The 23,896-nt window shown below is 45.8% G+C and overlaps 1 protein-coding gene across 2 annotated transcripts in view; it reads right to left on the reverse strand.

The window, feature by feature from the left end:
- Positions 1-23,896, reverse strand: part of ENOSF1 (enolase superfamily member 1) — a 166,861-nt gene that overhangs the window by 85,157 nt on the left and 57,808 nt on the right. For both annotated transcript variants that reach the window (XM_030212979.1, XM_030212972.1), the window contains exons 7-8: positions 16,736-16,774; positions 8,180-8,262 (exon numbers count right to left, since the gene is read on the reverse strand). In XM_030212979.1, coding sequence (XP_030068839.1) covers positions 8,180-8,262; positions 16,736-16,774 — 122 coding nt within the window. The remainder of the gene's footprint in view (positions 1-8,179; positions 8,263-16,735; positions 16,775-23,896) is intronic.

Here is a 23,896-nt window from a genome sequence, read left to right on the forward strand (position 1 = left end):
CAGGGGACTACCTTTAACATTAAGCAAATTAAAAAGATAGAAAAAAGTTACAACAAGGCTTAATTGGGGATTTTCATCAGCAAGAGATTAACCATTAGCAATAGAGTAAATTTTAGATTGTTTGCAGTTCATTGTGAACCAAATATAAATTAACAGCATACAATATACCCAATAAACTCATATCACCCCTCTTCTCAGGTCACTTCACTGGCTTCCAATCAGATACCGCATACAGTTCAAGCTTCTCCTTCTTACCTACAAATGCACTCAGTCTGCAGCCCCTCATTACCTCTCTACCCTCATTTCCCCTTACATTCCCGCCCGTAACCTCCGCTCACAGGACAAATCCCTCCTCTCAGTACCCTTCTCTACCACCGCCAACTTCAGGCTCCGCTCATTCTGCTTCGCCTCACCCTATGCTTGGAATCAACTTCCTGAGCCCTTACGCCAAGCCCCCTCCCTACTCATCTTCAAATCCTTGCTCAAGCCCACCTCTTCAATGTTGCTTTCGGCACCTAACCTTTATACCTTTCAGGAAATCTAGACTGCCCCTATTTGACTGACTGTACATTTGTCCTTTAGATTGTAAGCTCCTTTGAGCAGGGACTGTCCTTCTATGTTAAATTGTACAGCGCTGCGTAACCCTAGTAGCGCTTTAGAAATGTCAAGTAGTAGTAGTAGTAAACTGATAATTTTCTTTCCTTTAGTCACAGCAGATGAATCCAGAGATGTATGGGTTGTGTCCATCTACCAACAGGTGGAGATAGAGAGCGCTGAATTGCACTACCTTATAGGACAGAATGCTCCTTGGTCAGTCAGTATGTCTCATAACAAAGTATAAGGAAATAGAATTGTAACGTATCTCCTTCCTCAGAGGGAACTGTAAACTTGTAAACCGATCACCAATGTCGAGAAAAATGCTGCAACAACATTCAAAATAAAACCCCCAACTGAGAACCACTAAACCAGGGTGGGACTCTGGATTCATCTGCTGAGACTAAAGGAAAGAAAATTACCAGGTAAGAAACATAATTTTTCGTTCCTTAGTATCAGCAGCAGATGAATCCAGAGACATGTGGGATGTAGAAAGCAGTCCTGAAGCAGAGTGGGAACCTGAAGCTCCCTCAGATAGTCGCCATACAGAAAAAAAATGCAGCCAATAGAATGGCACATCAAAAAGGTAGTAACTGAAAAAAAGATGGGTAAGGAAGACCATGTTGTCGCCCAACATCAGACCTCCAGGGAGAAGAGTCAGGCACCACCCGGAAGCGCAACAGCATGAGCAGGTCAAAACTGACCGGAAGATCCGTGTTAGGAACAAACTGATACACGAGACTCAGTGACCCATGAGAAGCCACGGCTTCGGAAACCACAGTACCTGTAGAATTCCTGATGAAATACCCACCCCAATAAGGCAAACAAGAGAACACAGTGAGCAGAAGACAGCAAACCTCCGAAGAAGAAGAAACACAGATGGAAGAACAGGAAAGTTATTATAAATACCATCGGAAGAAAGATGGTACCAAGGGCAGAATTGCCTTTACAGGATATAAACGGAGTACCACAACAGAACAATTCCTGGAGCATTGGCACCCGGCCTAATCGCAAAAGCTGATCACCAGCTGGCTACTCCAGACTAGAGCACATGGTAGGGGGAACGCGAGGGTGAGCCCGATCTGACTCGAAAGAACATGGAAACCCATTCCCCCAGCAGACAGTGAGACACTGAATCATTTCGAGTGTGCACCAACTTCGCCCAGGCTGCCCCTACCAACAGCTGGCTTTGAAAAGAGCATAGAAGCAGACAAAGCTGAAAGATGGGCTGCCTGCCAAAGACATGAGCCTGGCCAAAGCCCGAACCAAGGCAGATAAGCAAGGCACCAAAATGCCAACCCCGTCAGCACAACAGGCAGTTCTGCAGTAGGCTGGCAGTCAGTTCCCAGGAAGGAATCAAAAATCTGCGACACTCAAAAAAAAAAATAAAAGGCATGCCCTAGCAGCTGACAAGCAGCAGACAGACTGGGCTGAAGAGTGACATCTGCTGAAGTTGTGGAGGAAGGCTGCCCTGAAGCCACCCATAGAAACTGAGGTTTTTTGGAGAGACCAAGAGAGAGATGAAACATGAGTAGAAAGCGTAGCAGGATGCAAAACCAAAGTTGGAAAGACCTCCATAAAGGGAAACCATAAGCCATAAGAAAAAGTGGGCTTGGAGAAAGCCACCTTGATTCCTGGGATAAGCAGCATAAAGGCAAGTGTACTGGTGGCTCACGTGTCAGAAACTGAGACCTTGAAAAAGTCAGAGTCTGAAGACAATACTGGACCAAATGGACCTTCGGCCTATTCCAGCATGGGACCACATATGGTGGATTGTTCCCATGGTGTTAGCAAGGATGGGACCGCCAAAGAGGTCTGAGAGGGAAGCCGACGCATGGAAGAATGCTCGAAAGAGAACCACTGAGTCCAGCAATGGAAGATCTTCCTTGACCCAGAGACAGGAAAGGAAAAGAGATCCCAACTCAAATGTGCAGCTTGCATCATAGCCACAAATGTTAAGCACAGATTGAATAACCCCTCCAGACATGCCAAGATTCACAGTGCAGACAACCGATGCTGAAGAAATGAATAACAATCTCAAGGCGTAAAGAAGAGTCATCCGGTAGGAAACATGAAGATGCCTCCGATAGTAGCGCTCCACCTGAGTATAGCATGAAGGTATGGCCACACCTAAAGGCCATCCCTGCAAATGATGGAAGCCACTACTACCCTGACCTGGACCAAAGATGCCCTGGAGCAGCATAAAGCCTACTCAGCCTGTCCAGGCAGTAACAATGTTCCTCAAAGGCAGAAAGGCCCCGCAATCTCTAGTGGGGAGAATAGATGTGCATAAAGAAAATACGCTTCCCTGAGAATCAGGGACATTAGAACTCTCCCCCCCCCCCCCCCCCCCCCCCCCCCCCGGGACTGAAGGAGCACAGACCCAAAACAGCACTCCCTTCCCGGCGCTAAGGTTCACCATTCCCGGGTTGGGGCCACTGGAGTCCCAAACTCTGGAGGAAGAAAAACTCCTGTCCTCAGAAGCCAAGTCCCTGACAAATCACCCGCTCCCCAATGTCCTAGGGGAACAGACTCCACTGTACCTAAATCAAAAAGGTGGCTGATAGAAGGCTGACACTATTCCACATATGAACTGCAGCTTGTATGGAGGTATCAAGAACAACGTGGCATGGAATTGTAAAACTGTTAGTGTAACCCAGCGCTATGCGGCCAAGATACAGCAGATTGCAGAAGGGTAGGTCTACTCCCCATGGACAAAGGCGAGTAAGCTGTCAGGAAAACCAAGGAATGAACTCACTCCCAGCATAAGGACCAGGAGGGTTTGGTATTACTGGAGTTGGTTTAAGCCAAGAACCTACAGTCAGCAAGGAAAAGACTTACCACTGGAGCTGTACCTGAGCTATAGACTGTGGCTGCCAGGAACCTAAGATGAGACTAGGAGGAAGGAACAAAATGTTCAAACTTATTCTACGTTTCCAGCTAACACTCTAGAGTGCCTCTCAACAAAGGTACCCTTAAAAAGGGAAACCTGTGAAAAAATGACCAGACGCTACCGCAGGTGCCAAATGTCCAAGCCAGAGCAAACATCTCACAGAGTACCAAGTCACACCTGGAGCGGCCGTGCCCTGGAAGCAGCTGGAAAGACTTACAGCAAAGCAATGAGCATGACTAGAGGTAGATCTAGCAGGAGTACAACTTGCCAGTGCGCCAGGAGAAGCCTTGAAAGGAGACAGCGAGCTGTATCATTGAAAATAGTGGCGGCTGTAACTGGCATGCAGTAACATATCCAGTGTCAGAATCAAATACAGAGAGTAGAGGTGATGAGCCCCTGTCCTCCAAATAAGGCTAGCACTGTGGCAGAGTGCATCAATCCCAGCCATGGGAATTACATACCAGCCAGGGAAGACCCTAGGGCACGGTAAGCAAAGCCTGGCAAGAGAAGCCCAAAAGGTATGGTAGGGGGAACGTGAGGGTGAGCCCAATCCAACTGGAAAGAACATGGAAACCCATTCCCCCAGCAGACAATGAGGCACTGTAAGGGAAGCCCCAAAATGAGAGAAACGAACATGTCCCATAGAAACAGAATGGAAAGCCACTCTTCCCAAAGTATGTGTAGACCAGGCTTGATGTGAGACTTATAGCTTACCGGCCAGCCACTGCCCAGAGATAGCACCAGATCCACTGCACCAGAGTAAAATAATACCACAAGGCAGCCCTGATGTGCCCACTCTGCCAGCAACACGATTGACTCACAGGAGGCCCATGTGAACAGCACACATTAGGTAGAGAAACTCAGTGGGCAAGATGGCTCCCCTAAACCAGGTGCCCACAAGCCATAAACAAGAGCTTCACCAAACTGTGGGGATGGAAGGTTTGGCTGTTTTTTGTTCTTTTTTTTTTAAAGACACATCCATATACAGGGAAAATAAAAATTGAAGGGACTCCAAGTGTATACACCAAAGGAAAATCAAATCAGGACAACCCAACTAGGCCCCAACAGGGGACTCAAGCACCCTGCAGTACTGCCCCGCAGCTGCGGTCTGGCTCACCACGGGAAGCCATGGACTCCGCACAGTAGCATTAGACCAAATTTATTCCTGGCAGCACCGTCAGAGGAAGACCGCTGCCCCACCAAAGCACCTAGAGTCCATTCAGCTGCCTCAGTCCAGGCGGTAATATGGGTGAACAATGCCTGCACCGTTGCATAGCAGGAAATTTCAGTAGACATGCCCCACAAGAAATGCAAAGGCAGAAAAAAGCCAGGTCAGGAGAGCAGACTGCAAGCTCGCAAGGGCCTGGAACCTGAGCCGCAGAGGGTTCACTAGCGCTTTGTTGGAATGGCTGACCTGCCTCCATGCCTTCCTCAGTGGTGCCAATACAGACTGGGCAACCAGCAAAACGTGCAGAAAAGGCAGCGAGGAAAAAGGACAAGTGACCTCTGTTGCTCCGAGAGACCCGCTGAGGGGAGAGGCAAGAGGGCAGAAATTCACCCCTAAGGCTCCCTTGTCTGAGGAGAACCGGCACTTTTTTTTTTTTTAAGAAACAGTGCACAGGAGCCCCAGAACTCGGAGAAATGAGCACTAAAAGAGGAAGAGAGAAATAATGAATGGCCTTTTCATCCCTGGCTCAGGTTAATAAAATGGCTGCCGGACCCATCAGATCATCGGGGTGAAGTTCCTGTGCTGCACACGTGAGCAGGAAAGAGCCAAGCCTCCCTAAATGCGGTTCTGTGAGCCAAAAAGAGCTGATTCAGCCAACAGGAGCAAGAATCAGTGCCATACATCACTGTCCACAGCAGGGGAAGTGCGCAATTATCACTGCAACTTCCCCGAGACAAATCCGGCCACTACAGGAAACAGCAGAGGAAAAGATGCAGCTTAACTCACCCACCCCGAGGTCCTTCATGAGAGCTGCCTGTGTCCCAGGATTGCAGGAGATAGCTATCCTCTCTAATTCTAGCCCTGATACTGGGAGCACCAGTATCTCTTCAGGAGCCATAGTGGGCTGACTTAGAATGCCCAAACACTAATCCATACAATTGCTCCTTTTTCTTTTTTAAGAAAGAAAACTGGAGAAAGGCTGGAGAGGGCAATAGGATGAGGGAGGGACCTGGGATGATCAGGTGTACCCCCTAAAGGCAGCACTGCTCAGCCCTGCAACCCCTAGCTCTACTGAGCGGGGGAAACCCAGAACAGGAGCTGCTAACAGATGAGACTAGGAGCCCTTGAGAGACTGCCCATCTGTCTACTGAAGATGGAGAATACTGACTGATTTCCTGAGAACTTACTGTCATCAGCTCTACCAGAATGTCCCCACTGCAATTTCATCCTCTCCTGCTCCTGTTAAACTTTTTAGAAGCAGTGGATGGCTTTCACAATTACAACAAACTGTAAGTGTTAGAGAAATTGGTGTAGGAGAAAGATAATGGTGTGAGAGAAAGAACTTCTAATGTTTCTTTGAGGAAAATCTCAAGATCAGCTGTCATAATACTAGAGCCACTCTGGGGCGTCATATATACACTAAATATCTCTGTTAAAATTCTCTGGAAAATCTAGTGAAGATTTAAATCTTGTTTCAAAAGCAGTGGTGGAAGAAGACCAAGTGATAGAGGATCATACTACTAGGATTTGTGCCCTGGAAGGGAAAGTTGGAAATATAAATATAAATCAACATACACGTCCAGTTTTTCCTACATATGCACACATCTCTGGAACACACTACCAAAAGACCTGAAAACCAAGAATTATCATCTCAACTTCCGGAAAAAACCTAAAGACTCGCCTTTTCAGAAAGGCATACCCCACAGTACTGAAATAAACACCGAACAATGAAACACAACAATAAAACTAAGAAACGGACAATTCTCAATCCCTTGCCACAGAATCCCACCTTTGCAACCTGCATGGGACTAACCTATCCAAATCGAATTAATTGTTCTATATACTCTGTATTAGTTCACACTGGAGTCTGTAACCACCCCTCCGGTACTATGTAAGCCACATTGAGTCTACAAAAAGGTGGGAAAATATGGGATACAAATGTAACAAATAAAATAATATGGTTAAAGATAAGCTATTTTTTTCACCAGAAAATTAAATATTTAGAAAAGAAAAAATAATTTAAGATTTTTGATCTCCCCCAAGTCATCACTGATCACCCCAGTGGAAATGTTTTGAAGGTATCTTAAAGAGGTTACATCCTAGATTGATAAGTAATCTAGTTTTTCTTGGTTGTAACTCGCTTTGAGCTCATTTTTTGGTATTAGCGGGCTATGTCAAATAACGTGTAATTAAACTCTGGAATTTGTTGCCAGAGAATGTGGTAAAGGTGGTTAGCTTAGTGGGGTTTAAAAAAAGGTCTGGACGGCTTCCTAAAGGAAATGTCCATAGACCATTATTAAATTGTCTTGGAGAAAATCCACTGCTATTTCTGGGATAAGCAGCATAAAATGTATTGGACCTTTTCAAGATCTTGCCAGGTAATTGTGACCTGGATTGGCTACTGTTGGAAACAGGATGCTGGGCTTGATGGACCTTTGGTCTGTCCCAGTATGGCAATACTTGTGTACTTAATTGGTTAATTAGTATACACATGGATCTGGGGATCCATGCCCAGCTTTGGGCAACCTATACAGAATCCTGTGGAGAATGAGCAGTTTTGTATTAGCTGTATTTTCATGAAATAATAAAACACAATCCCTGTTATTAAAAAAGAAAAAAAAAACTATCCTTCTAAAGCTGAAATATCCCACTCTTCCCTGTCTCCTCCCTTACATAGGGACTGAAGAATAATAAAGCTCACACTAAGTCTTTCAACTTTACCAGGAGACTCCCTTAGCAGAGTTAAGGCCAAGAGCTCATGCATGGAAGTGGACCTGGATAAAATGTCCTTAAAACCTGGTAAGAGCCCAGAAGGTGACAGCTTTACCCTCTTAATTTCTAGTCCCTATATTAACCACCATAGTCAATCACACACTTGTAGGCAAAAAGTTGCCTAGCTATACATTTACTGCTCATACTCAATTCCCGATAAGGAAGGGACCAAAGTGCAGTTTGTACAGATCAATCTCCTTACTGAAGTAGGATGTCAAGATTCTGGCCAAGGTATTCACATGTAGGCTTGCACATTTTCTTCCCTTGTAGGTTAATAGAGATCAAATGGGCTTTAAGGGGAGCTAGAGTGCTGACAACATTCACTGTACAGTGCATTTAACTGTCAGACTAAAGTGTTTGAAACAGAACCTTTGTTAATCTCTCTAGACACTGGCAATGTTTTTGACAGAATAGAATGACCTTTCCTGTATATATGCTGCACTGAAACCTGCTGGCATTGGATCTAACTTTCTGCTATGAGTAATGAGTCTGTTAGCTTCTGTGGGATCAGTTTAAGGTCACTGACTCCTCATCTCTTTTTTTTTTTTTTTGCACAGAGGAACAGGTGTGTTATGAGATTTTACCCTCTTCCTCCAGATTTGCAACATCAAATGAAACACACTAACAACGAACATTAAACCACATTTTGTTCAACAGACTTCGTAAACCATAAATGAAAAAGTCAAATATGAATGTTCTATATTTCAGTTAAAACCCTAAACATGTAATGGTACAATGTAAGGTATTCAGACCTCTTTCAGTTGCTGATCCGTGTATCCCAGCCAAGCACAAGATGTGGTATAAGCAGGATATCCATTCTTCAACATCTGCTCCTCTGCAACAATGACAAATAGGACATAAATAGACTTAACTCACACTTTTAGGTACAGCAGGCATTTCCACCCCCCCCCCCCCCCTTCCCAATGATTTACAATCTAACAGTTAACTAGAGTTACTAACTAGGGATGGGCAGCCAAAAAAAATTGTGTCATTTATTTCCCTATTTTTTTTTAAATTCCGGAAAGAACTCCTTCAAGAAGGTGCACTCCTCCCCAAAAGCTCGTGCAAGCACGCACATGTGCAACGATTCACGTATGCGCATACTACTGGGAAACAATGCACACTCTAAGAAGAGTGTGCCCTCTTTGTACATAGTGCGCACTCTAAGTACACCCTTTTTACACATAGTACAAACTCTTATCAGCAAACTACAGCTCGCCCTCTATTATTAGCATGCGCTACCTCCTTATCACATGCTAATATCATTATTGTGTATTATTTTACCAAGAGGTCCCATCTCATGCAATTATCTAGCTACATCAGGAAACAAACACCTTTTCACAAAGAGGATGGTGGATGCCTACAATACCCTCCCAGTAGAAGTGGTGGGTGATGGAATTCAAAAACGTGTGGGATAAACACAGAGGATCCATACATAGCAGGCTTGTCCAAACTTTTTTTATTGGGGGGGGGGCACATTTAATAATTTGTAATATTTGGAGGGCCAAGACTCATATGTGTGCGCCTGAGCACACTCACACTCTCTTTCTCTTCCATGCCCCCCTGCCTTCATGCGTTCTCTCTCTGTCTCTCATATGTACCCCCCCCCCCCCACTCTCTCTCTCATATGTAATTTACTAGCCGTTAAGCCCGTTAAAACAGGTGAGTATTGGTATTTTTTTTGCAAGACCCCCCTTCCCCCTCCCCTCCCCCCGCAAGGCCCCCTGCCCTCCCTCCTTCCCTGCCAGTTCCAAGGCCCCCCTCCGTCCCTCCCTCCCAGCTCCAAGGCCCTCTGCCCTCCCTCCCAGTTCCAAGGCCCCATTCCCTCCCAGCTGTAAGGGTCCCCCTCCCAGCTCCAAGGCCCCCTGCCCTCCCTCCCAGTTCCAAGGCTCCATTCCCTCCCAGCTGCAAGGGCCCCCCTCCGTCCCTCCCTCCCTCCCAGACAGCTCGAAGGCCCCCTTCTGTCCATCCCTCCCAGCTCCAAGGCCCCCCTCCTTCTGACCTCCCATGTCCAGCATCCTCCCTCCTTCCCTGCCAGCTCCAAGGCCCTCTGTGCCTCCCTCCCCCCAGCCAGCTCCTAGGCCCCCTTCCTTCTGAGACCTTCCTGCCCTCCCCTCCCTCCCTCCCCCCGGAGTCGCCGCCGCCGCTGCCCCCTTCCACCCGGGCCGGGCCCTCTCTTCACTACTGAACTTACAGCACAGAAACCGCAGCAGGCAGATCAGCTCCCGTCGGCCTTCCTTCCCTGCCTGTGTCCCGCCCTCTTGTAATGTAACGTTGGCAGGAGCGAGACACAGGCAGGGAAGGAAGGCTGACGGGAGCTGATCTGCCTGCTTCGGTTTCTGCGATGTAAGTTCAGTGGAGAAGAGAGGGCCCGGCCCTGGTGGAGGGGGGCGGCAGCGACTCCGGAGGGGGGGGGGGGAGAGAGCAGTAGCGGCGACCTGGGGGGGGGGAGCGGTAGCGACCTCGGCGGTTCCCTCCCTCCCCTTCCACGCAGTTTCCCTCTCTGTTCCGTCATCATGTCTTGACGCGGGGGCGGGACAGATAGGGAAGTCTCTACTGCGCATTTGCAAGTGAGTCGATCACTTGCCATTTATAAGTTTGATAGATCATTAGAATTTGCTTTACCGCTAAGACTGACTAGCAGTATACAGTAGTTTACAATACAATATAACAATTTAGAAAAGGAAAGGAACTACAAAAGATGACAGGAAAGCAAGGAAGCAGACCACACAGGGAACTAAAAGATGATGAAGTTAAACCAAACAGGGAGGGAGTAGAGAGGGAAACCAATGAAGGAAAATAGCTGAAGATAGCAAAGATTCAACTCAAGGAAAAAGCATTTGTGAATAACCAAGTCTTTAGTTATGATTTGAAGTTTTTTAAAAATGAAGATTCAGCGCAGAAGTTAAGTGGAAGAGAGTTCCAGTTAAATGGAGCAGAAAAAAAGATGGCAGAGTGACGGGTGGAGTCTAAATGTACAAGTTTAGGACCTAGTAACACTAAGCGGTGATCATTTATAGAACGGAGCAGGGGGACTGGGGAATATGGGATAGTAAAAGGTGAAAGATAATGCAGTAGACCAATGCGATGGGATTTGAAGGTAGGAACCAATAGCTTGAAAAGTATACGTTGAGGAATCAGAAGACAATGATATTTTTGTAGTAGTGGTGTAACATGATCAAAACGGCGCACATGACATAAGAGACAAATGGCTGTGTTTTGCACAGATTGTAATCCTTTAGTAGATGCTTTATTAAATCCTAGGTAGATATTACAATAATGCAGTTTGTTGATAAGTAATGTCAGAAATAGAGTGTGAAAAATTTCAGAATTGAAGTAACGGTGAATAGCGCGTAATTGACGAAGGACGAAAAAACTTATTTTATATACATTAGAGATTTGAGGAGTGAATGATAGTTGGGAGTCCAGTATTACTCCAAGGTGTCTAAATGATTCCACTGGTTGAAATGTAGATCCAAATAGTTCAAGTGATACAGGAAGGACTGAGATGCCTCCAGTGAACCAACATAGTTTTGTCCTTATATAACACTAATTTGTAGCCAATCAGAAATGGAGTTTAGGCAATCCTGACATTGCCCTAGAGATGGATTTCTAGGATTTATGGGATATAGTAGAAGGATGTCATCTACGTAAAAGTGGAATGAAACACCCAATTATTGAATGTGCGTAGCTAAAGGGCTGAGGAATAAGTTGAAGAGAAGTGGAGACAGGACAGAGCCCTGGGGAACACCACAAAGTAGAGAAAGAGGAGATGCCCTAGAAGAATCTGTGACAAAGGTATAGCACTGTGCAAAGAGAAAAGACGTGAACCATGACAGAACCATGCCAGAGATCACAAGAGAGGAGAGGCAGTCTAATAGAAGGGAATGATAAATAGTAGTAGTAGTAAACTGCGAGAACTACCGTGTGTTTATCCCAGTAGGAGTGAATTTCATTTGTTATTGCAGTGAGGACTGTTTCAGCACTGAAATGAGATCTAAAGCCTGTTTGGGACAGAGGGCGAGAGACTTATCAGCAAGAGGACAGTTGAGAAAATACAATCTTCACCAAGACCTTTGAAAGGAAAGGCAAATTAGAAATAGGCCGATAGTGGGCTAGCACCTGAGAATTTAGAGAGGGTTGTTTTAGAATAGTTCTAACAATTGCCCTCTTCCATGTGCATGATACCTGACCAAGAGAAAGACTAGAGTTCAACAGAGACAATATTTGAGGGAGAAGCTGTAGATTAGGGCATTTTAGCCAAAATGATGGAAAGGGGTCAAACTCGCAATATGTGCACTTAGTACTGTCAAGAACTACTGATAGTGAATGAGGGGTCTGCAGTTGAAAATATTCCAAAGAGTACATCCAGATAGCACTGAGGACTAGGGAGAGGAGGGTTGGGGCAAGGGAGGTGAGTCAAGTATTTGAAATGTACTTCTGAGGTCTGAGACCTTGGTGAGAAAGAATTGCAAGAGGCTTTTGGCAGAGAGTGCAGAAGGGGAGCCATCTCAGGTGGAGGAAGATGAAGTTAGGTTATGGAATATAGAAAAAACACTTCTTTGGACAAGTTGGGGACTTTCCTGATGCAATCAGCACAGTAAAAGGCCTTGGCCTTGTGGTGATGATAGTTATAATGCTTGAGCCTGGTTTTGTAGGCAAGAAGATCTGAATCAGATTTAGTTTTCTTCCAGATTCATTCAAATCTACATAGCTGTTTCTTGAGAAGACAGCCTGCTATGATACCATGGTTGGCTGCAGAGAGAAAGTCAGAGATTAGCTAGTCTTTTTGGGACCACATTATTGAGGACCTTAGATAGAACAGAATGAAAATATTCAACCTGATTATCTAATTCTAAGGGGTCAAAATCAGGAGGGAATAAAAATAGAGAGGAAGAGAGGAACATAAGATCAATTTGGGAAAGATGTCTGGTCTAATGGGGGGTGGGGGGGGGGGGGGAGAGAAGGAGGAAGGAACACTGGGAAATGGATGGAAACTGTAAATTTAAGAAAGAAGTGATCTGACCATGGTGTTGATGAAGAAAATAGTGATTTAGGCTCAAGACCTGAAGTAATTGGTAGGATAACCAGATCCAGAGAGTGTCCTTTTTGATGGGTTGGGAACATAACCTTCTGGCACAGTTAAGGTCAGATAAAAGAGAAAGAAAAGATCTAGAGTGGGCACAAGAGGGTGCATCTACATGGGTGATAAAATTCTCAAGAATGAGACTATCAGGATAGCAAATAGAAACTTCTGTGATCATTTGACAGCAAGCTTCCCAAGTGGCAGATGGAAGAGATGGAGGACAACAGCACACCAAGAGAGTGAGCAGATTAGGGGCAAAGAGTCTCACCACAAGAGCTTCAGAGTAAGAAAATTTCAGAGTCAATTCAGAAATTTGAAATTTTGTAGAAAAAATTATTGCAATCCCCCCACCATTTCTGGATGTCTGGTTTTTAAAGAAAACATTGAAGCCTAAGGTCATACAGTAGGAGAGATTTTGAATGAAGAGACCTATAGATCAGCAATCCAACAGTAATGGAGCATGTGGTGCGGGAGTTGTGGGGAAGAGAATGGAAAGAAGTCAGCATGTCAGTGGTCAAAGGCAGCAAGTAAAATCAGTGTGGAATCCTTTTCCTACTAGGACATGAATAGGAAAAGGAGGCCGCGCAATAAGGGAGCCCTGATATATAGCATAACAACAGTAATGAACTCCCTGCTGTCACCCATTTTCTCTCTCTCTCTCATATGTACCCCCTGCTGTCACCTGTTCTCTCTTAGATGTACCCTCCCCATTGCACCTCACCCCACCGCCATCATTCTGTCTCATTCCCCTGACCTACGATGGAGGCTTGCTTCCCTGCCATGAGTGGCCTGCAGGAGCTCCAGGTGAAGTCCTCCAATGGGATCCCTGCTTCTCTGACGTGACTGGTTTCATCATGAGGTTGAGACACACGGCACCAGAAGTTGAGATTGATCTTGCGGTATTAAGTCTCACGAGACTTGATACAATGGGAACAGCCTCAACTTCCGGTGTCGCACAACTCAAACTCTGGGTTAGACTAGCTGCATCAGAGAAACGGATCATAGGAGAGGACTTCACCTGGAGCTTCTGTGGGCCAAGAGAATGAGGTTGGTGGGCCTGGTTTTTGACAAGACTGATATATAGAAAAGGATGGAATCAAAACAAAATGACCTCATAGCTGTTGATGTGTTGTGATGGGCAAAAGTTGTTCTTCAACTGCAACTCAAGTAGTTGAAAGCTCAGGCCAGTGCTGGGTAGACTGATACAGTCTGTGACCCAAAAATGGCAAAGACAGATGAGGATCAAGTATGTATATTTTATATCACATTTATACCATATGCTACAATTCTCATCCCCCACTGTGTATCTCAGTGGGGGAAGGAAAGACATCTTAAATGTTGAAATTAGTGAGTACAATGTAGTTAGCAATATTTTTAGATTAATTATGTATTGATAATTATTATGGCTGAAACATAGTCACATTTCTAAGACCACTTTTCAGATTACTGGCACGGTATTGTGGTATATTCCAAGACTGGATCATAATAACTGCCTATATGTCGTTGGCATGGTGGTGAATTATCATCTGCCCTGTTTGATCATGAAGAAGTGTAACCAGCACCAAATGGCAAGTACAACTATGGCCACTTGTTGGATAGACTACCATAATTTACTACGTTACTACAACGCATTTTAACAGCAGTAGTATGAGTTAGTAACTTTAAGTTTGTACTTAAAGCAATACAGGGTTAAGAGGGCAATTCTGTAACACAAGTACTTACATTTATGCGCTAATTACATGCATAACTGCTGTTTTGTAATTATACACTTAACTTAGTGCATATTTGCAATGGTATGACACATGGGAAGCTCCCACTTAAATGTGTAACTTACAGAATCCTTTAAGTTATGCGCACCTCTCTGACATTTAGGTGCAAGCACTTACACAAGCTCCATGGCTGGCTGAAGTGTTTGCACATAAGCACATAGACACATGTATACCTGGTTAGACTAGTATTTTATAAAGGAAAGTAGGTGCATCGGCTCCTTTATAGAACAGACCCCTACCAGGCACCATGTTACGGAATTGTCCTAGATCATAAGAAGCATCAGTGGGATTTGAACCCTAGCTTTTCTTCTAAAATTAGGCACCTGCAGAAAACATCTGGAAGCACCTGAGGGGGAGACCTAGCATTAAAAAAAGTTATTGACATACACACAGAAGAACCATAGCCCTTGCAAACTTGAAAAAAAAACAGCGAAGGTGACTCAAAAGATACACAGACGATGCCCCAAAGTATCTAATTATTTATTGTCCAACAATCAAGAAAGTTATTCCATCCTATAAAATATAGTACTAGAGTAAGAAAAATGCCTGGAGATACACTAGTGGGTAACTGGAAGCAATCTGAGCTAGAAAGCAGACCCCCAAAATTAGCATGGTCAACTCTAGTAACAATAATATATTTCTACTTTATCTCTTGAATAAATATACTGATTTCTTTAGCACTACAAGATGTATGTAATGCTGTACACATACATATAAGACTCTGTGCTCCACAGAGCCTAACAGGGCAAACAAGAGATTAGGGAGTTTCATTTAATACTGAGAAAGATTTTTTTTTTTAAAGAGTATTAAACAGGAGAATATGGGATTAGAATGTAAAAGCAGCCTCAAAAAGATAAACTTTTAGCTTGGATTTGATCAACACCAGAGAGGGGAAAACATTTTCAGTACATACTGCCCCCGGAACAAAAGCTTAGATTGTGAGTCCTATGGGGTCACAGAAAGTACCTGCTTAAAATGTGTACAGCACCACATAAATGTAGTAGCGCTTTAGAAATTATTATTATTAGTAGTAGTAAAAACCAATATATTGCATTCATACAAGGACCCAGGAGCAGGAGTGAACTGGAACGCTAAAATTACATATCCTGCTTTTCTACTTAAACCAATCAGACTTAATGGAACACCATTTAATGTAAAACAGTAGGCTATGTCTTGCAAGGGTTGGGCAAGGCAGTTTCTGAAAGCCAATTTTTGGACATCCCCAACTGCTTTCCGTCACAGGGATGGTTAAAGTTCAAGGGGGCGTGTTGGAGGCATAGCGAAGGCAGGACTTGGACGAGCCTAACACTTGGACGTCCTTGACCCATAATCGAAAGAAACAAGGATGTCCCTGACGAACACTTGGATGACTTTACCTGGTCGTGTTTTTCTTACAACCAAGGTACAAAAAGGTGCCCGAAATGACCAGATGACCACCGGAGAGAATCGGGGATGAGCTCCCCTTACTCCCCCCAGTGGTCACTAACCCCCTCCCACCCTCAAAAAATATCTTTCAAAATATTGATTGCCAGCCTCAGATGTCATACTCAGGTCCATCACAGCAGTATGCAGGTCCCTGGAACAGATTTAGTGGGTGCAGTGCACTTCAGGCAGGCGGACCCAGGCCCATACCCCCCTTACTTGTTACATTTGTGGAGGAAACAGCAAGCCCTCCAAAGCCCACCACAAACCTACTGTACCCACATCTAGGTGCCCCCCTTCACCAGTAAGGGCTATGGTAGTGGTGTACAGTTGTGAGTAGTAGGTTTTGGGGAGGGTTTGTGGAGCTCAGCACACAAGGTAAGGGAGCTATGTTCCTGGGAGCAATTTATGAAGTCCACTGCAGTGCCCCCTAGGGTGCCCGGTTGGTATCCTGGCATGTCAGGGGGACCAGTACACTACAAATGCTGGCTCCTCCCATGACCAAATGGCTTGCATTTGGTCGTTTCTGAGATGGATGTCCTTGGTTTCTATTAATCGCCGAAAATCAGAATCGTCCATGTCTAGGTACGACCAAATCTAGGGACGACCAAATTTAAGGATTTGGACGTCCCTGACTGTATTTTCGAAACGAAAGATGGACGCCCATCTTGCTTCGAAAATACGGGTTTCCCCGCCCCTGGGGACGTCCAAATCAAAACAAGGATGTCCCTTTCGAAAATGCCCCTCTATATGGCCTATCCAGTCTGCACATACATGCCACCCAGTATCCCTTCTTCTTCCTTAGAGATACTATGTGCTTGTCCCAAGCTTGCTTGAATTCAGATACAGTCTTTGCCTCCATCACCTCCACCCAAAGGCTGTTTCTTGAATTCACCACCTTTCACCCTTGCTGAAACTATAGTAATGAAAAAGTTTCTGGAACAAAACAGCAATGAGATCATTTTCTTTAGCTAAACATTTCCTTATATAGTGTTCTAGCAGAAAGTGGCAAACTATATTTAATACTGTACCTCTTTCCTTTTGATCAAGTTTACCCTTCTTCAGTATATCTGCAAAAGAAAGATCTTGTTATGCTACATGTTCTCATGTAAGCAAAAAAAATTCATAATTCTAGAATGAGCTGCATTAATGATGGTATTACAGTCATTTGCTTTCATAAGTGGCCACTTATATCTATAAAGAAGAAATTAGATCTTACCTGCTAATTTACTTTCCTTTAGTCCCTCTAGACCGGCACAGATGGGTTATGCACTCCTACCAGAAGATGGAGACTGAGAACAAACTGAGCTTCAAGTAAGCATTTAAGTGGGCTGTGCGGTCCCCAGAAAGCCAGTCTACATTTAGCAAAGTAGATGGCTCCCAATAAAAAGCAACAAAAAAGAGAAAAAGCACTCACTCCCCAAAAGCTCTCCCTCACCTCCGCCACCTTGATCCCCTAACCAAGGGTGTCTGAGCTGCTGCTGCCTACCAACTGGAACATACCAGCCAATCCCTGACTACCTCCAAGAAGGCTGCTGCTGCCTATCAACTGGAACATACCAGCAAATCCCTGACCACCTCCAAGAAGGCTGGAATGGAAACTAGAGGGACTAAAGGAAAGCAAATTAGCAGGTAAGACCTAATTTCTCCTTCCATAGCATCCCTCTAGACTGCCACAGATGGGAAATACCAGAGCAGTGATCATCGGGGTGGAACTACCAAAGCCCCACAGTCAGCACACTGGCCCCAAACTGTGCATCCTGCTAGGCATACACATCTAGCCGGTAATGATGAGTAAAAGAATGAAGCGAAAACCAGAAGACCAGGTGGCCGATCAGCAAATTTTCGCTAACGGAACTGCTCAGGACTCAGCCCAAGACGTCGCCTCACACCTGGTAGAATGAGTCCTAAAAGAACTCAGAGGCTGTTTGCCTGCCAATATATAGGCATAGATTGTGCCCTTCAATCATCTAGCCACCGTTGCCTTGGAAGTGGGAAGACCTGTCCTGGGACCTGCAAAGAGCAGAAAGAGATGGTTGGATCTACAAAACTCATTGAACCCTGTGCACATCCAGCAACCTTAAGTAACAGTATTCTCTCTCATACTGATCTCTGTAGAAAGAAGGAAGAAACAAAGGCTGGTTCAAACTAAAAGGGGGAAATCACTTCAGGGAGAAAGGAAAGAACAATATGAACAGTTACCCCCGCTTTTGTAAAGAAACGGAAAGGATCCCTGCAACAGCCAGCTTCAATCTCACACACTCTCCTGGCAGAAGTAATGGCTTTAAGAAAAACTGACTCGAGGGTAAGGTCCTTAAGCATAGCTCCACAAAGAGGTTCAAAGAAAGAACCTTGAAGAACCATCAGAACAAGATTAAGACTCCATTATGGACAAGTGGGTCGAACAGCTGGTTGAAGAAGATAAACCACTCTCAAGAAGCTCACCACTAAGCGGCCCCTAAAACATGCAAGTGCTGCAACCTGTACCCTCAAAGAGTTCAAGGCCAAATGTTTCTTAAAACTCTCCTGGAAGAAAGGCAGGATGTATGTCAGAGAAGAAAAAAAGGGTCCACAGCCCTCTGCAAACAACATGACTCAAAGACCCAAGCATAAGCAATGTAGACCACTTCCAGGCCTGAAGCAAGGAAGTGATAACTTCCTCAGAATATCCTTTATGTCTCAGTTGAGATTTAGCAGGACCCAGGCCATAAGCGAAACAGGTTTATGATTTCAATAGCCCCTTTGTTGAAGAAGGCCCTTGTAAGACAGGAGAGGAAGAGGCTTGTCTATTAGCAGATGAACGAGAGGCACATACTATGGCCCTCTGGGCCACTGGTGCCATGAGAAATAACCTTGCCTGGGTGAAGCACCAACCGACAGAGAATCCTGCCCATCAGTGGCCAGGGGGGGAACACATACAGTGTCCAGACCCTGCAAGCTGCATTCCTTTCGTTGGCTACAAAATTTTGGAACTTTGGCATTGTGCCATCTGGCAGTGAGATCCAGGTGAGGAAGGCCCCGCTGTGCTGTTATGAGGGAGAAGGCATAGAGGCATATTTTCAAAGCACTTAGCCTTCCAAAGTTCCATAGGTTTCTATGGAACTTTGGAAGGCTAAGTGCTTTGAAAATATGCCTCTTAGTCTCCCATTCACCTGGATCCAAGGAGTCTCTAATAAGATAATCCATCTGAGTGTTCAGCATTCCTGCAATGTTCATCACCAAGAATGCCTGAAGATTTTTCTTTACCCAAAGAGCAGACACATTTCCAGCACTAGGGGGACACTTCATGTGCCTCCCTATCTGATGTAGGATACTGTTTTGGCACTGTCCCAGAGAACCCGTATTGGCTGCTGCTGCAACACATGTACAAACACCATGAGTGCCCTGTGCACTGTCCTGAGCTCCACATGATTGATCTGCCACGACACTTCCACTTTGGACCACTGGCCTTGCGCTGTATGCTGAAGACAATGAGCCCCTGAGCTCCAGAGGCCTGCATCTCTGGTGACCACTATCTATTCCGAGGTTGCAAGAGAGAGAGACTCCCTGTTGCAGGTTGAGATGACATAGCCACCAGTCCATACTGCATCTTGCTTGCAAGGTCCATGGAAAGCGAACATTGTACTCCTGATAAATAGAAGACCATCTGCTGAGGAGGGAAAACTAGAGAAGTCTCATGTGAACTCATGTCCAAGGGATCACTTCCAAGGTTGCTGCCATGAACTCCAAGACCTGCATATAATTCCATGTCCTGGGATCCTGGAGCCAAAAGAGTCTCTGTATTTGAGACTGAAGCTTGCATATTCTGGTTTCGGGAGGAAAAACTTTACAGCCTTGCTAGAACTCCCAAATATTCTAGATATCGCAAGGGCATCAAATGGCTCTTGCCAAAGATGATCACCCAGCCTAAAGACTGCAGAAGAGATACTAACCTGGAAGTGGTAGCCAAACTGATGATGTTCTGATCAGCCAGTCATCCAGATAAGGATGCACCCCAATACCTTTGTGGCGAAGAAAGGCCACTAACACCACCATGACCTTGGAGAAGGTCCTGGGAGCCATCAAGAAACCAAAGGGCATATCCCAAAACTAGTAATGTTGACCCAGGACTGCAAAACACAGTAAACATGAGTAGCCTAAGGAAACACTTCTTCACGAAAAGAGTAGTGAATTCGTGTAATGCTTCCCTACAGGGGCGCAGCTGCTATGGGGCCACGGGGGCCTGGGCCCCCGTAGATTTGGCCCTGGACCCCCCTGCTGGCGACCCTCTCAACCCCCCTCCCGCCGCCAACCCGCCACCTGCTACCTTTGCTGGCGGGGGACTCCAACCCCCTCCAGCCGAAGTCGTCTTCCTTCATTTGGTTTCTGACTGAGTCTGACGTCCTGCACGTACAACGTATCTTAAAATGCAAAATAAAAAAAAATAAATAAACAGCCTCATTTTTGTTTTCCATTCCTTTTCTAATAATACCTAACATTCTATTTGCTTTCTTAGCCGCAGCAGCACACTGAGCAGAAGGTGTGATAGGGAGAGATGGCATGGATGAGCAGCATGGCCTTTATCTGCCTACATTTTTCTATGTTAAAATGTTGAGGAGGGGGCCCAAATCGGGATGTGAAAAGTAAGCCTCCTCGAGGTGCAAAGAAATGAGGAATTCCCCCAGCTGGACCAATGCTATTACTGAACTGAGTCTCCATTCTGAATCACAGCACTCAGTTCACATGCTTGGATTGGACAGAAGTTAGCCGCCTTTTGGGAACCATGAAATAAATGGAATACCTTCCTAACCTATGTTTCTGCTGGGGGAACAGGCATTACCATCCCCAACCTTAACAGACCTTTGCTCCTCAAGGAGATTCTAAGAAAAAACTGCAAAAAGGTAAGCAAATTCCAGTTTGTAATCTTTCCTTGATGATTTCTAAAACCTACTGATTGGTGGTGATATGGGTACACTCGTCATAGAAACCCGAAAAACAGCTGCTAATCAAGCCCACCAAGGAGTAGACCTGTACACTATTATTGGGAAGGGCAGGCAGAATTGGATGTCCTGGGAAGCCTCACCTAAGGGTTTTTTATGCCCCCCCCCCCAAAAAGGCAGACTGTTTAGCTTGAAACAAGAACGCTGAAAGGAGTTAGACCAACTATAACAGGAACGAGCCAAGGAGGCCCAAAATGAAGGTTTCAGCTTATCCTCTGACAAACTGGATGATTTAGAAACCCCTAAATCCTTAAACAACTTTTCCAGGTCCTCGCCAAAAAGAAATTTCCCTCTAAAAGGTAGCTTTGTGAAGATAGTCTACATCCACAGTCCAATTCCAAAGCCATAGAAGAAGGGACCTTGCCAAAACTGCCAAGGCCAACTCTTTGAAAGAAACTCTGGGGAGGTCACAGAGTCCATCTGGTCTACATCCACAGTCCAATTCCAAAGCCATTGAAGCAAAGTAGATGGCTCCCAATAAAAAGCAACAAAAAAGAGAAAAAGCACTCACTCCCCAAAAGCTCTCCCTCACCTCCGCCACCTTGATCCCCTAACCAAGGGTGTCTGAGCTGCTGCTGCCTACCAACTGGAACATACCAGCCAATCCCTGACTACCTCCAAGAAGGCTGCTGCTGCCTATCAACTGGAACATACCAGCAAATCCCTGACCACCTCCAAGAAGGCTGGAATGGAAACTAGAGGGACTAAAGGAAAGCAAATTAGCAGGTAAGACCTAATTTCTCCTTCCATAGCATCCCTCTAGACTGCCACAGATGGGAAATACCAGAGCAGTGACCATCGGGGTGGAACTACCAAAGCCCCACAGTCAGCACACTGGCCCCAAACTGTGCATCCTGCTAGGCATACACATCTAGCCGGTAATGATGAGTAAAAGAATGAAGCGAAAACCAAGCTGCCGCCCTAAAAATTTCCATTGGAGAAACCAAGGAATGCTCCGCCCACAAGGATGCCAACACCCATGTAGAATGGGCCTTCAAAAAAGAGGGAATAGGCTGCTTCTTAAGCAAATAGGCAGATGCCACCACCTCCTTCACCAAGCACGCAATAGTCGCCTTGCACACAGTCTTGCCCTTTCGCGAATCCTCCATCAACACAGACAATCTGAGCACCAAAACTCCTGAGTCACCCACAAATACTGATGGAGAATCCTGCAGACATCCAAACAGTGTAAGCACTTCTGCTCCTCCAAGCCAGCCCTGTCACCCAATATGGGCAAAGAAACCGCCTGATTCACATGAAAAGGCAAAACCACCTTAGGAAGTAAGGAAGGAACTGCTTGCAGAACCACCTTGCCCTGAAAGAACCAGAGAAAGGACTCCCTGCAGGGGATGGCCTGCAACTCTGAAACGCACAGTCCAGAAAACAGGGTCATGAGAAGCACTGTTTTCAAGGTCAAATCCTTGAGCATACAACTTTCCAAGGGCTCAAAAGGCACAGAGACCAGAACTGTCAACACAAGGTTAAGGTCCCAAGGCGGAACAGGTCAATGAACCAGTGGACGAATAAGGCATACCCCTCGAAGGAAGCAAACTACATCTGTATGGACGCCAGAGGACATCCCAAAATCATGCCCTGAAAACAGGCCACAATCACCATCTGAACTTTCAAGGAGAACAAAACGAGACCCTTATCCAGGCTGACCTGCAAAAAGTCGAGAATCTGAGGTATCGAAACAGCACAACAGAATGATCTCCACATTAACCTTCAAAAATGTGCCAAAACGTGAACATATGCAACAGAAGTTGACCACTTCTTAGAATACAACATAATGGCAATGACTGGACCGGAAAAAACATTTTCTTATCAAGCGTGCCCTCTCAAGAGCTAAGCCATAAGCGAGAACAGAGACAGATCTTCCATGAGCCCCTAAAACAGCAGATCCGCTACTGGTGGCAGCTGAAGTGGCTCCCTCACCAGAAGCCGCATGAGCCACCAACACCACCGGACTGGCATGGCACTGAATGCATTAAACAATTCTGACTATCAGGGGCCATGGAGGAAACACATAAAGAAGGTTGGATCTGGGCAAAGGCTACAACAGTGCATCGAGACCCTCCGCTCAACTGTCCTTCTGTTTGCTGAAGAAGCAAGGAATCTGAGTGTTGGAGGCAGATGCCATCAAATCTAAGACTGAAAGACCCTACCATCGCACTAGAAGAGAGAAGGCCTCCTGACTCAGCTTCCACTCTCCTGGGTCCAGGAGATTCTTGCTGAGAAAATCCACCTGGAAATTGTCCACACCTCCCATGTGAATTGTGGAGAGGCCCGCCAGATGATCTTCTGCCTGTGCGAGAAGCAGGGCTGCTTCTCTGGCCATGAACTGGCTTTTCGTGCCCCCCTGATGATTTATGTAGGTGACCACTGTGGTGTTGTTGGACATCACATGTGCTGGCTTGACGTGGAAAAGATCCTGGAACGAGAGAAGGGACAACCTGATCACTCTCATTTCGAACACATTGATCAATGAAGTCGCCTCCAGAACTGACCTCTTGCTTTGAGCCACTTGACCCAAGCAAAGGGCTCTCCAGCCGGAGAGACTGGCGCCCATCATCACCACAATCCACTTTGAGGAGTCCAGACTCATGCCCCCTGAGAGGTGACCTTCTGCCAGCCACCACCGCAGGCTCACCACCCTAACAAAGGGAGCCTGTCCTCCAAGGACTGCGACTGTGGAGACCATCAAGATAGACGTTCCAACTGCAAGGGTCTCATGTGTGCTCTGGCCCACTGCACCACCTCCAACGAGGCAGCCATGGAGCTGAGCATCTCCAAGTATATTTTGGCCCGCAGGCTCCTGAGTCCAGAAAGGACCAGACCTGTGACTGCAGCTTCAGAATCCTGGCCTCCAACAGAAAAACTCTATCCACTCTGGTATCGAAATGAACCCCCAAATACTCCAAGGTCTGTGATGGCTGAAGATGACTCTTGGCCAGGCTGACCACCCAGCCCAAGGAATGCAGCACATACACCACTTTGGCTGTAGCCCTGATGCTCTCCTGGTACGACTTCATCTGAATGAGCCAATCATCCAAATAGCGGTGCACTAAGATGCCCTCCTTGCGACGAGCAGCCACTACTACCACCATCACCTTGGAGAATGTGCGGGGAGCAGTGGCCAAACAGAACTGATAATTCCTCCCCAAAACTGCGAAGCGAAGGAAACACTGATGACCAGGTGGATTTTCTCAGCAG

This window comes from Microcaecilia unicolor, chromosome 1 (genome assembly GCF_901765095.1).
Source record: "Microcaecilia unicolor chromosome 1, aMicUni1.1, whole genome shotgun sequence".
NCBI classification, from domain to species: Eukaryota; Metazoa; Chordata; class Amphibia; order Gymnophiona; family Siphonopidae; genus Microcaecilia; species Microcaecilia unicolor.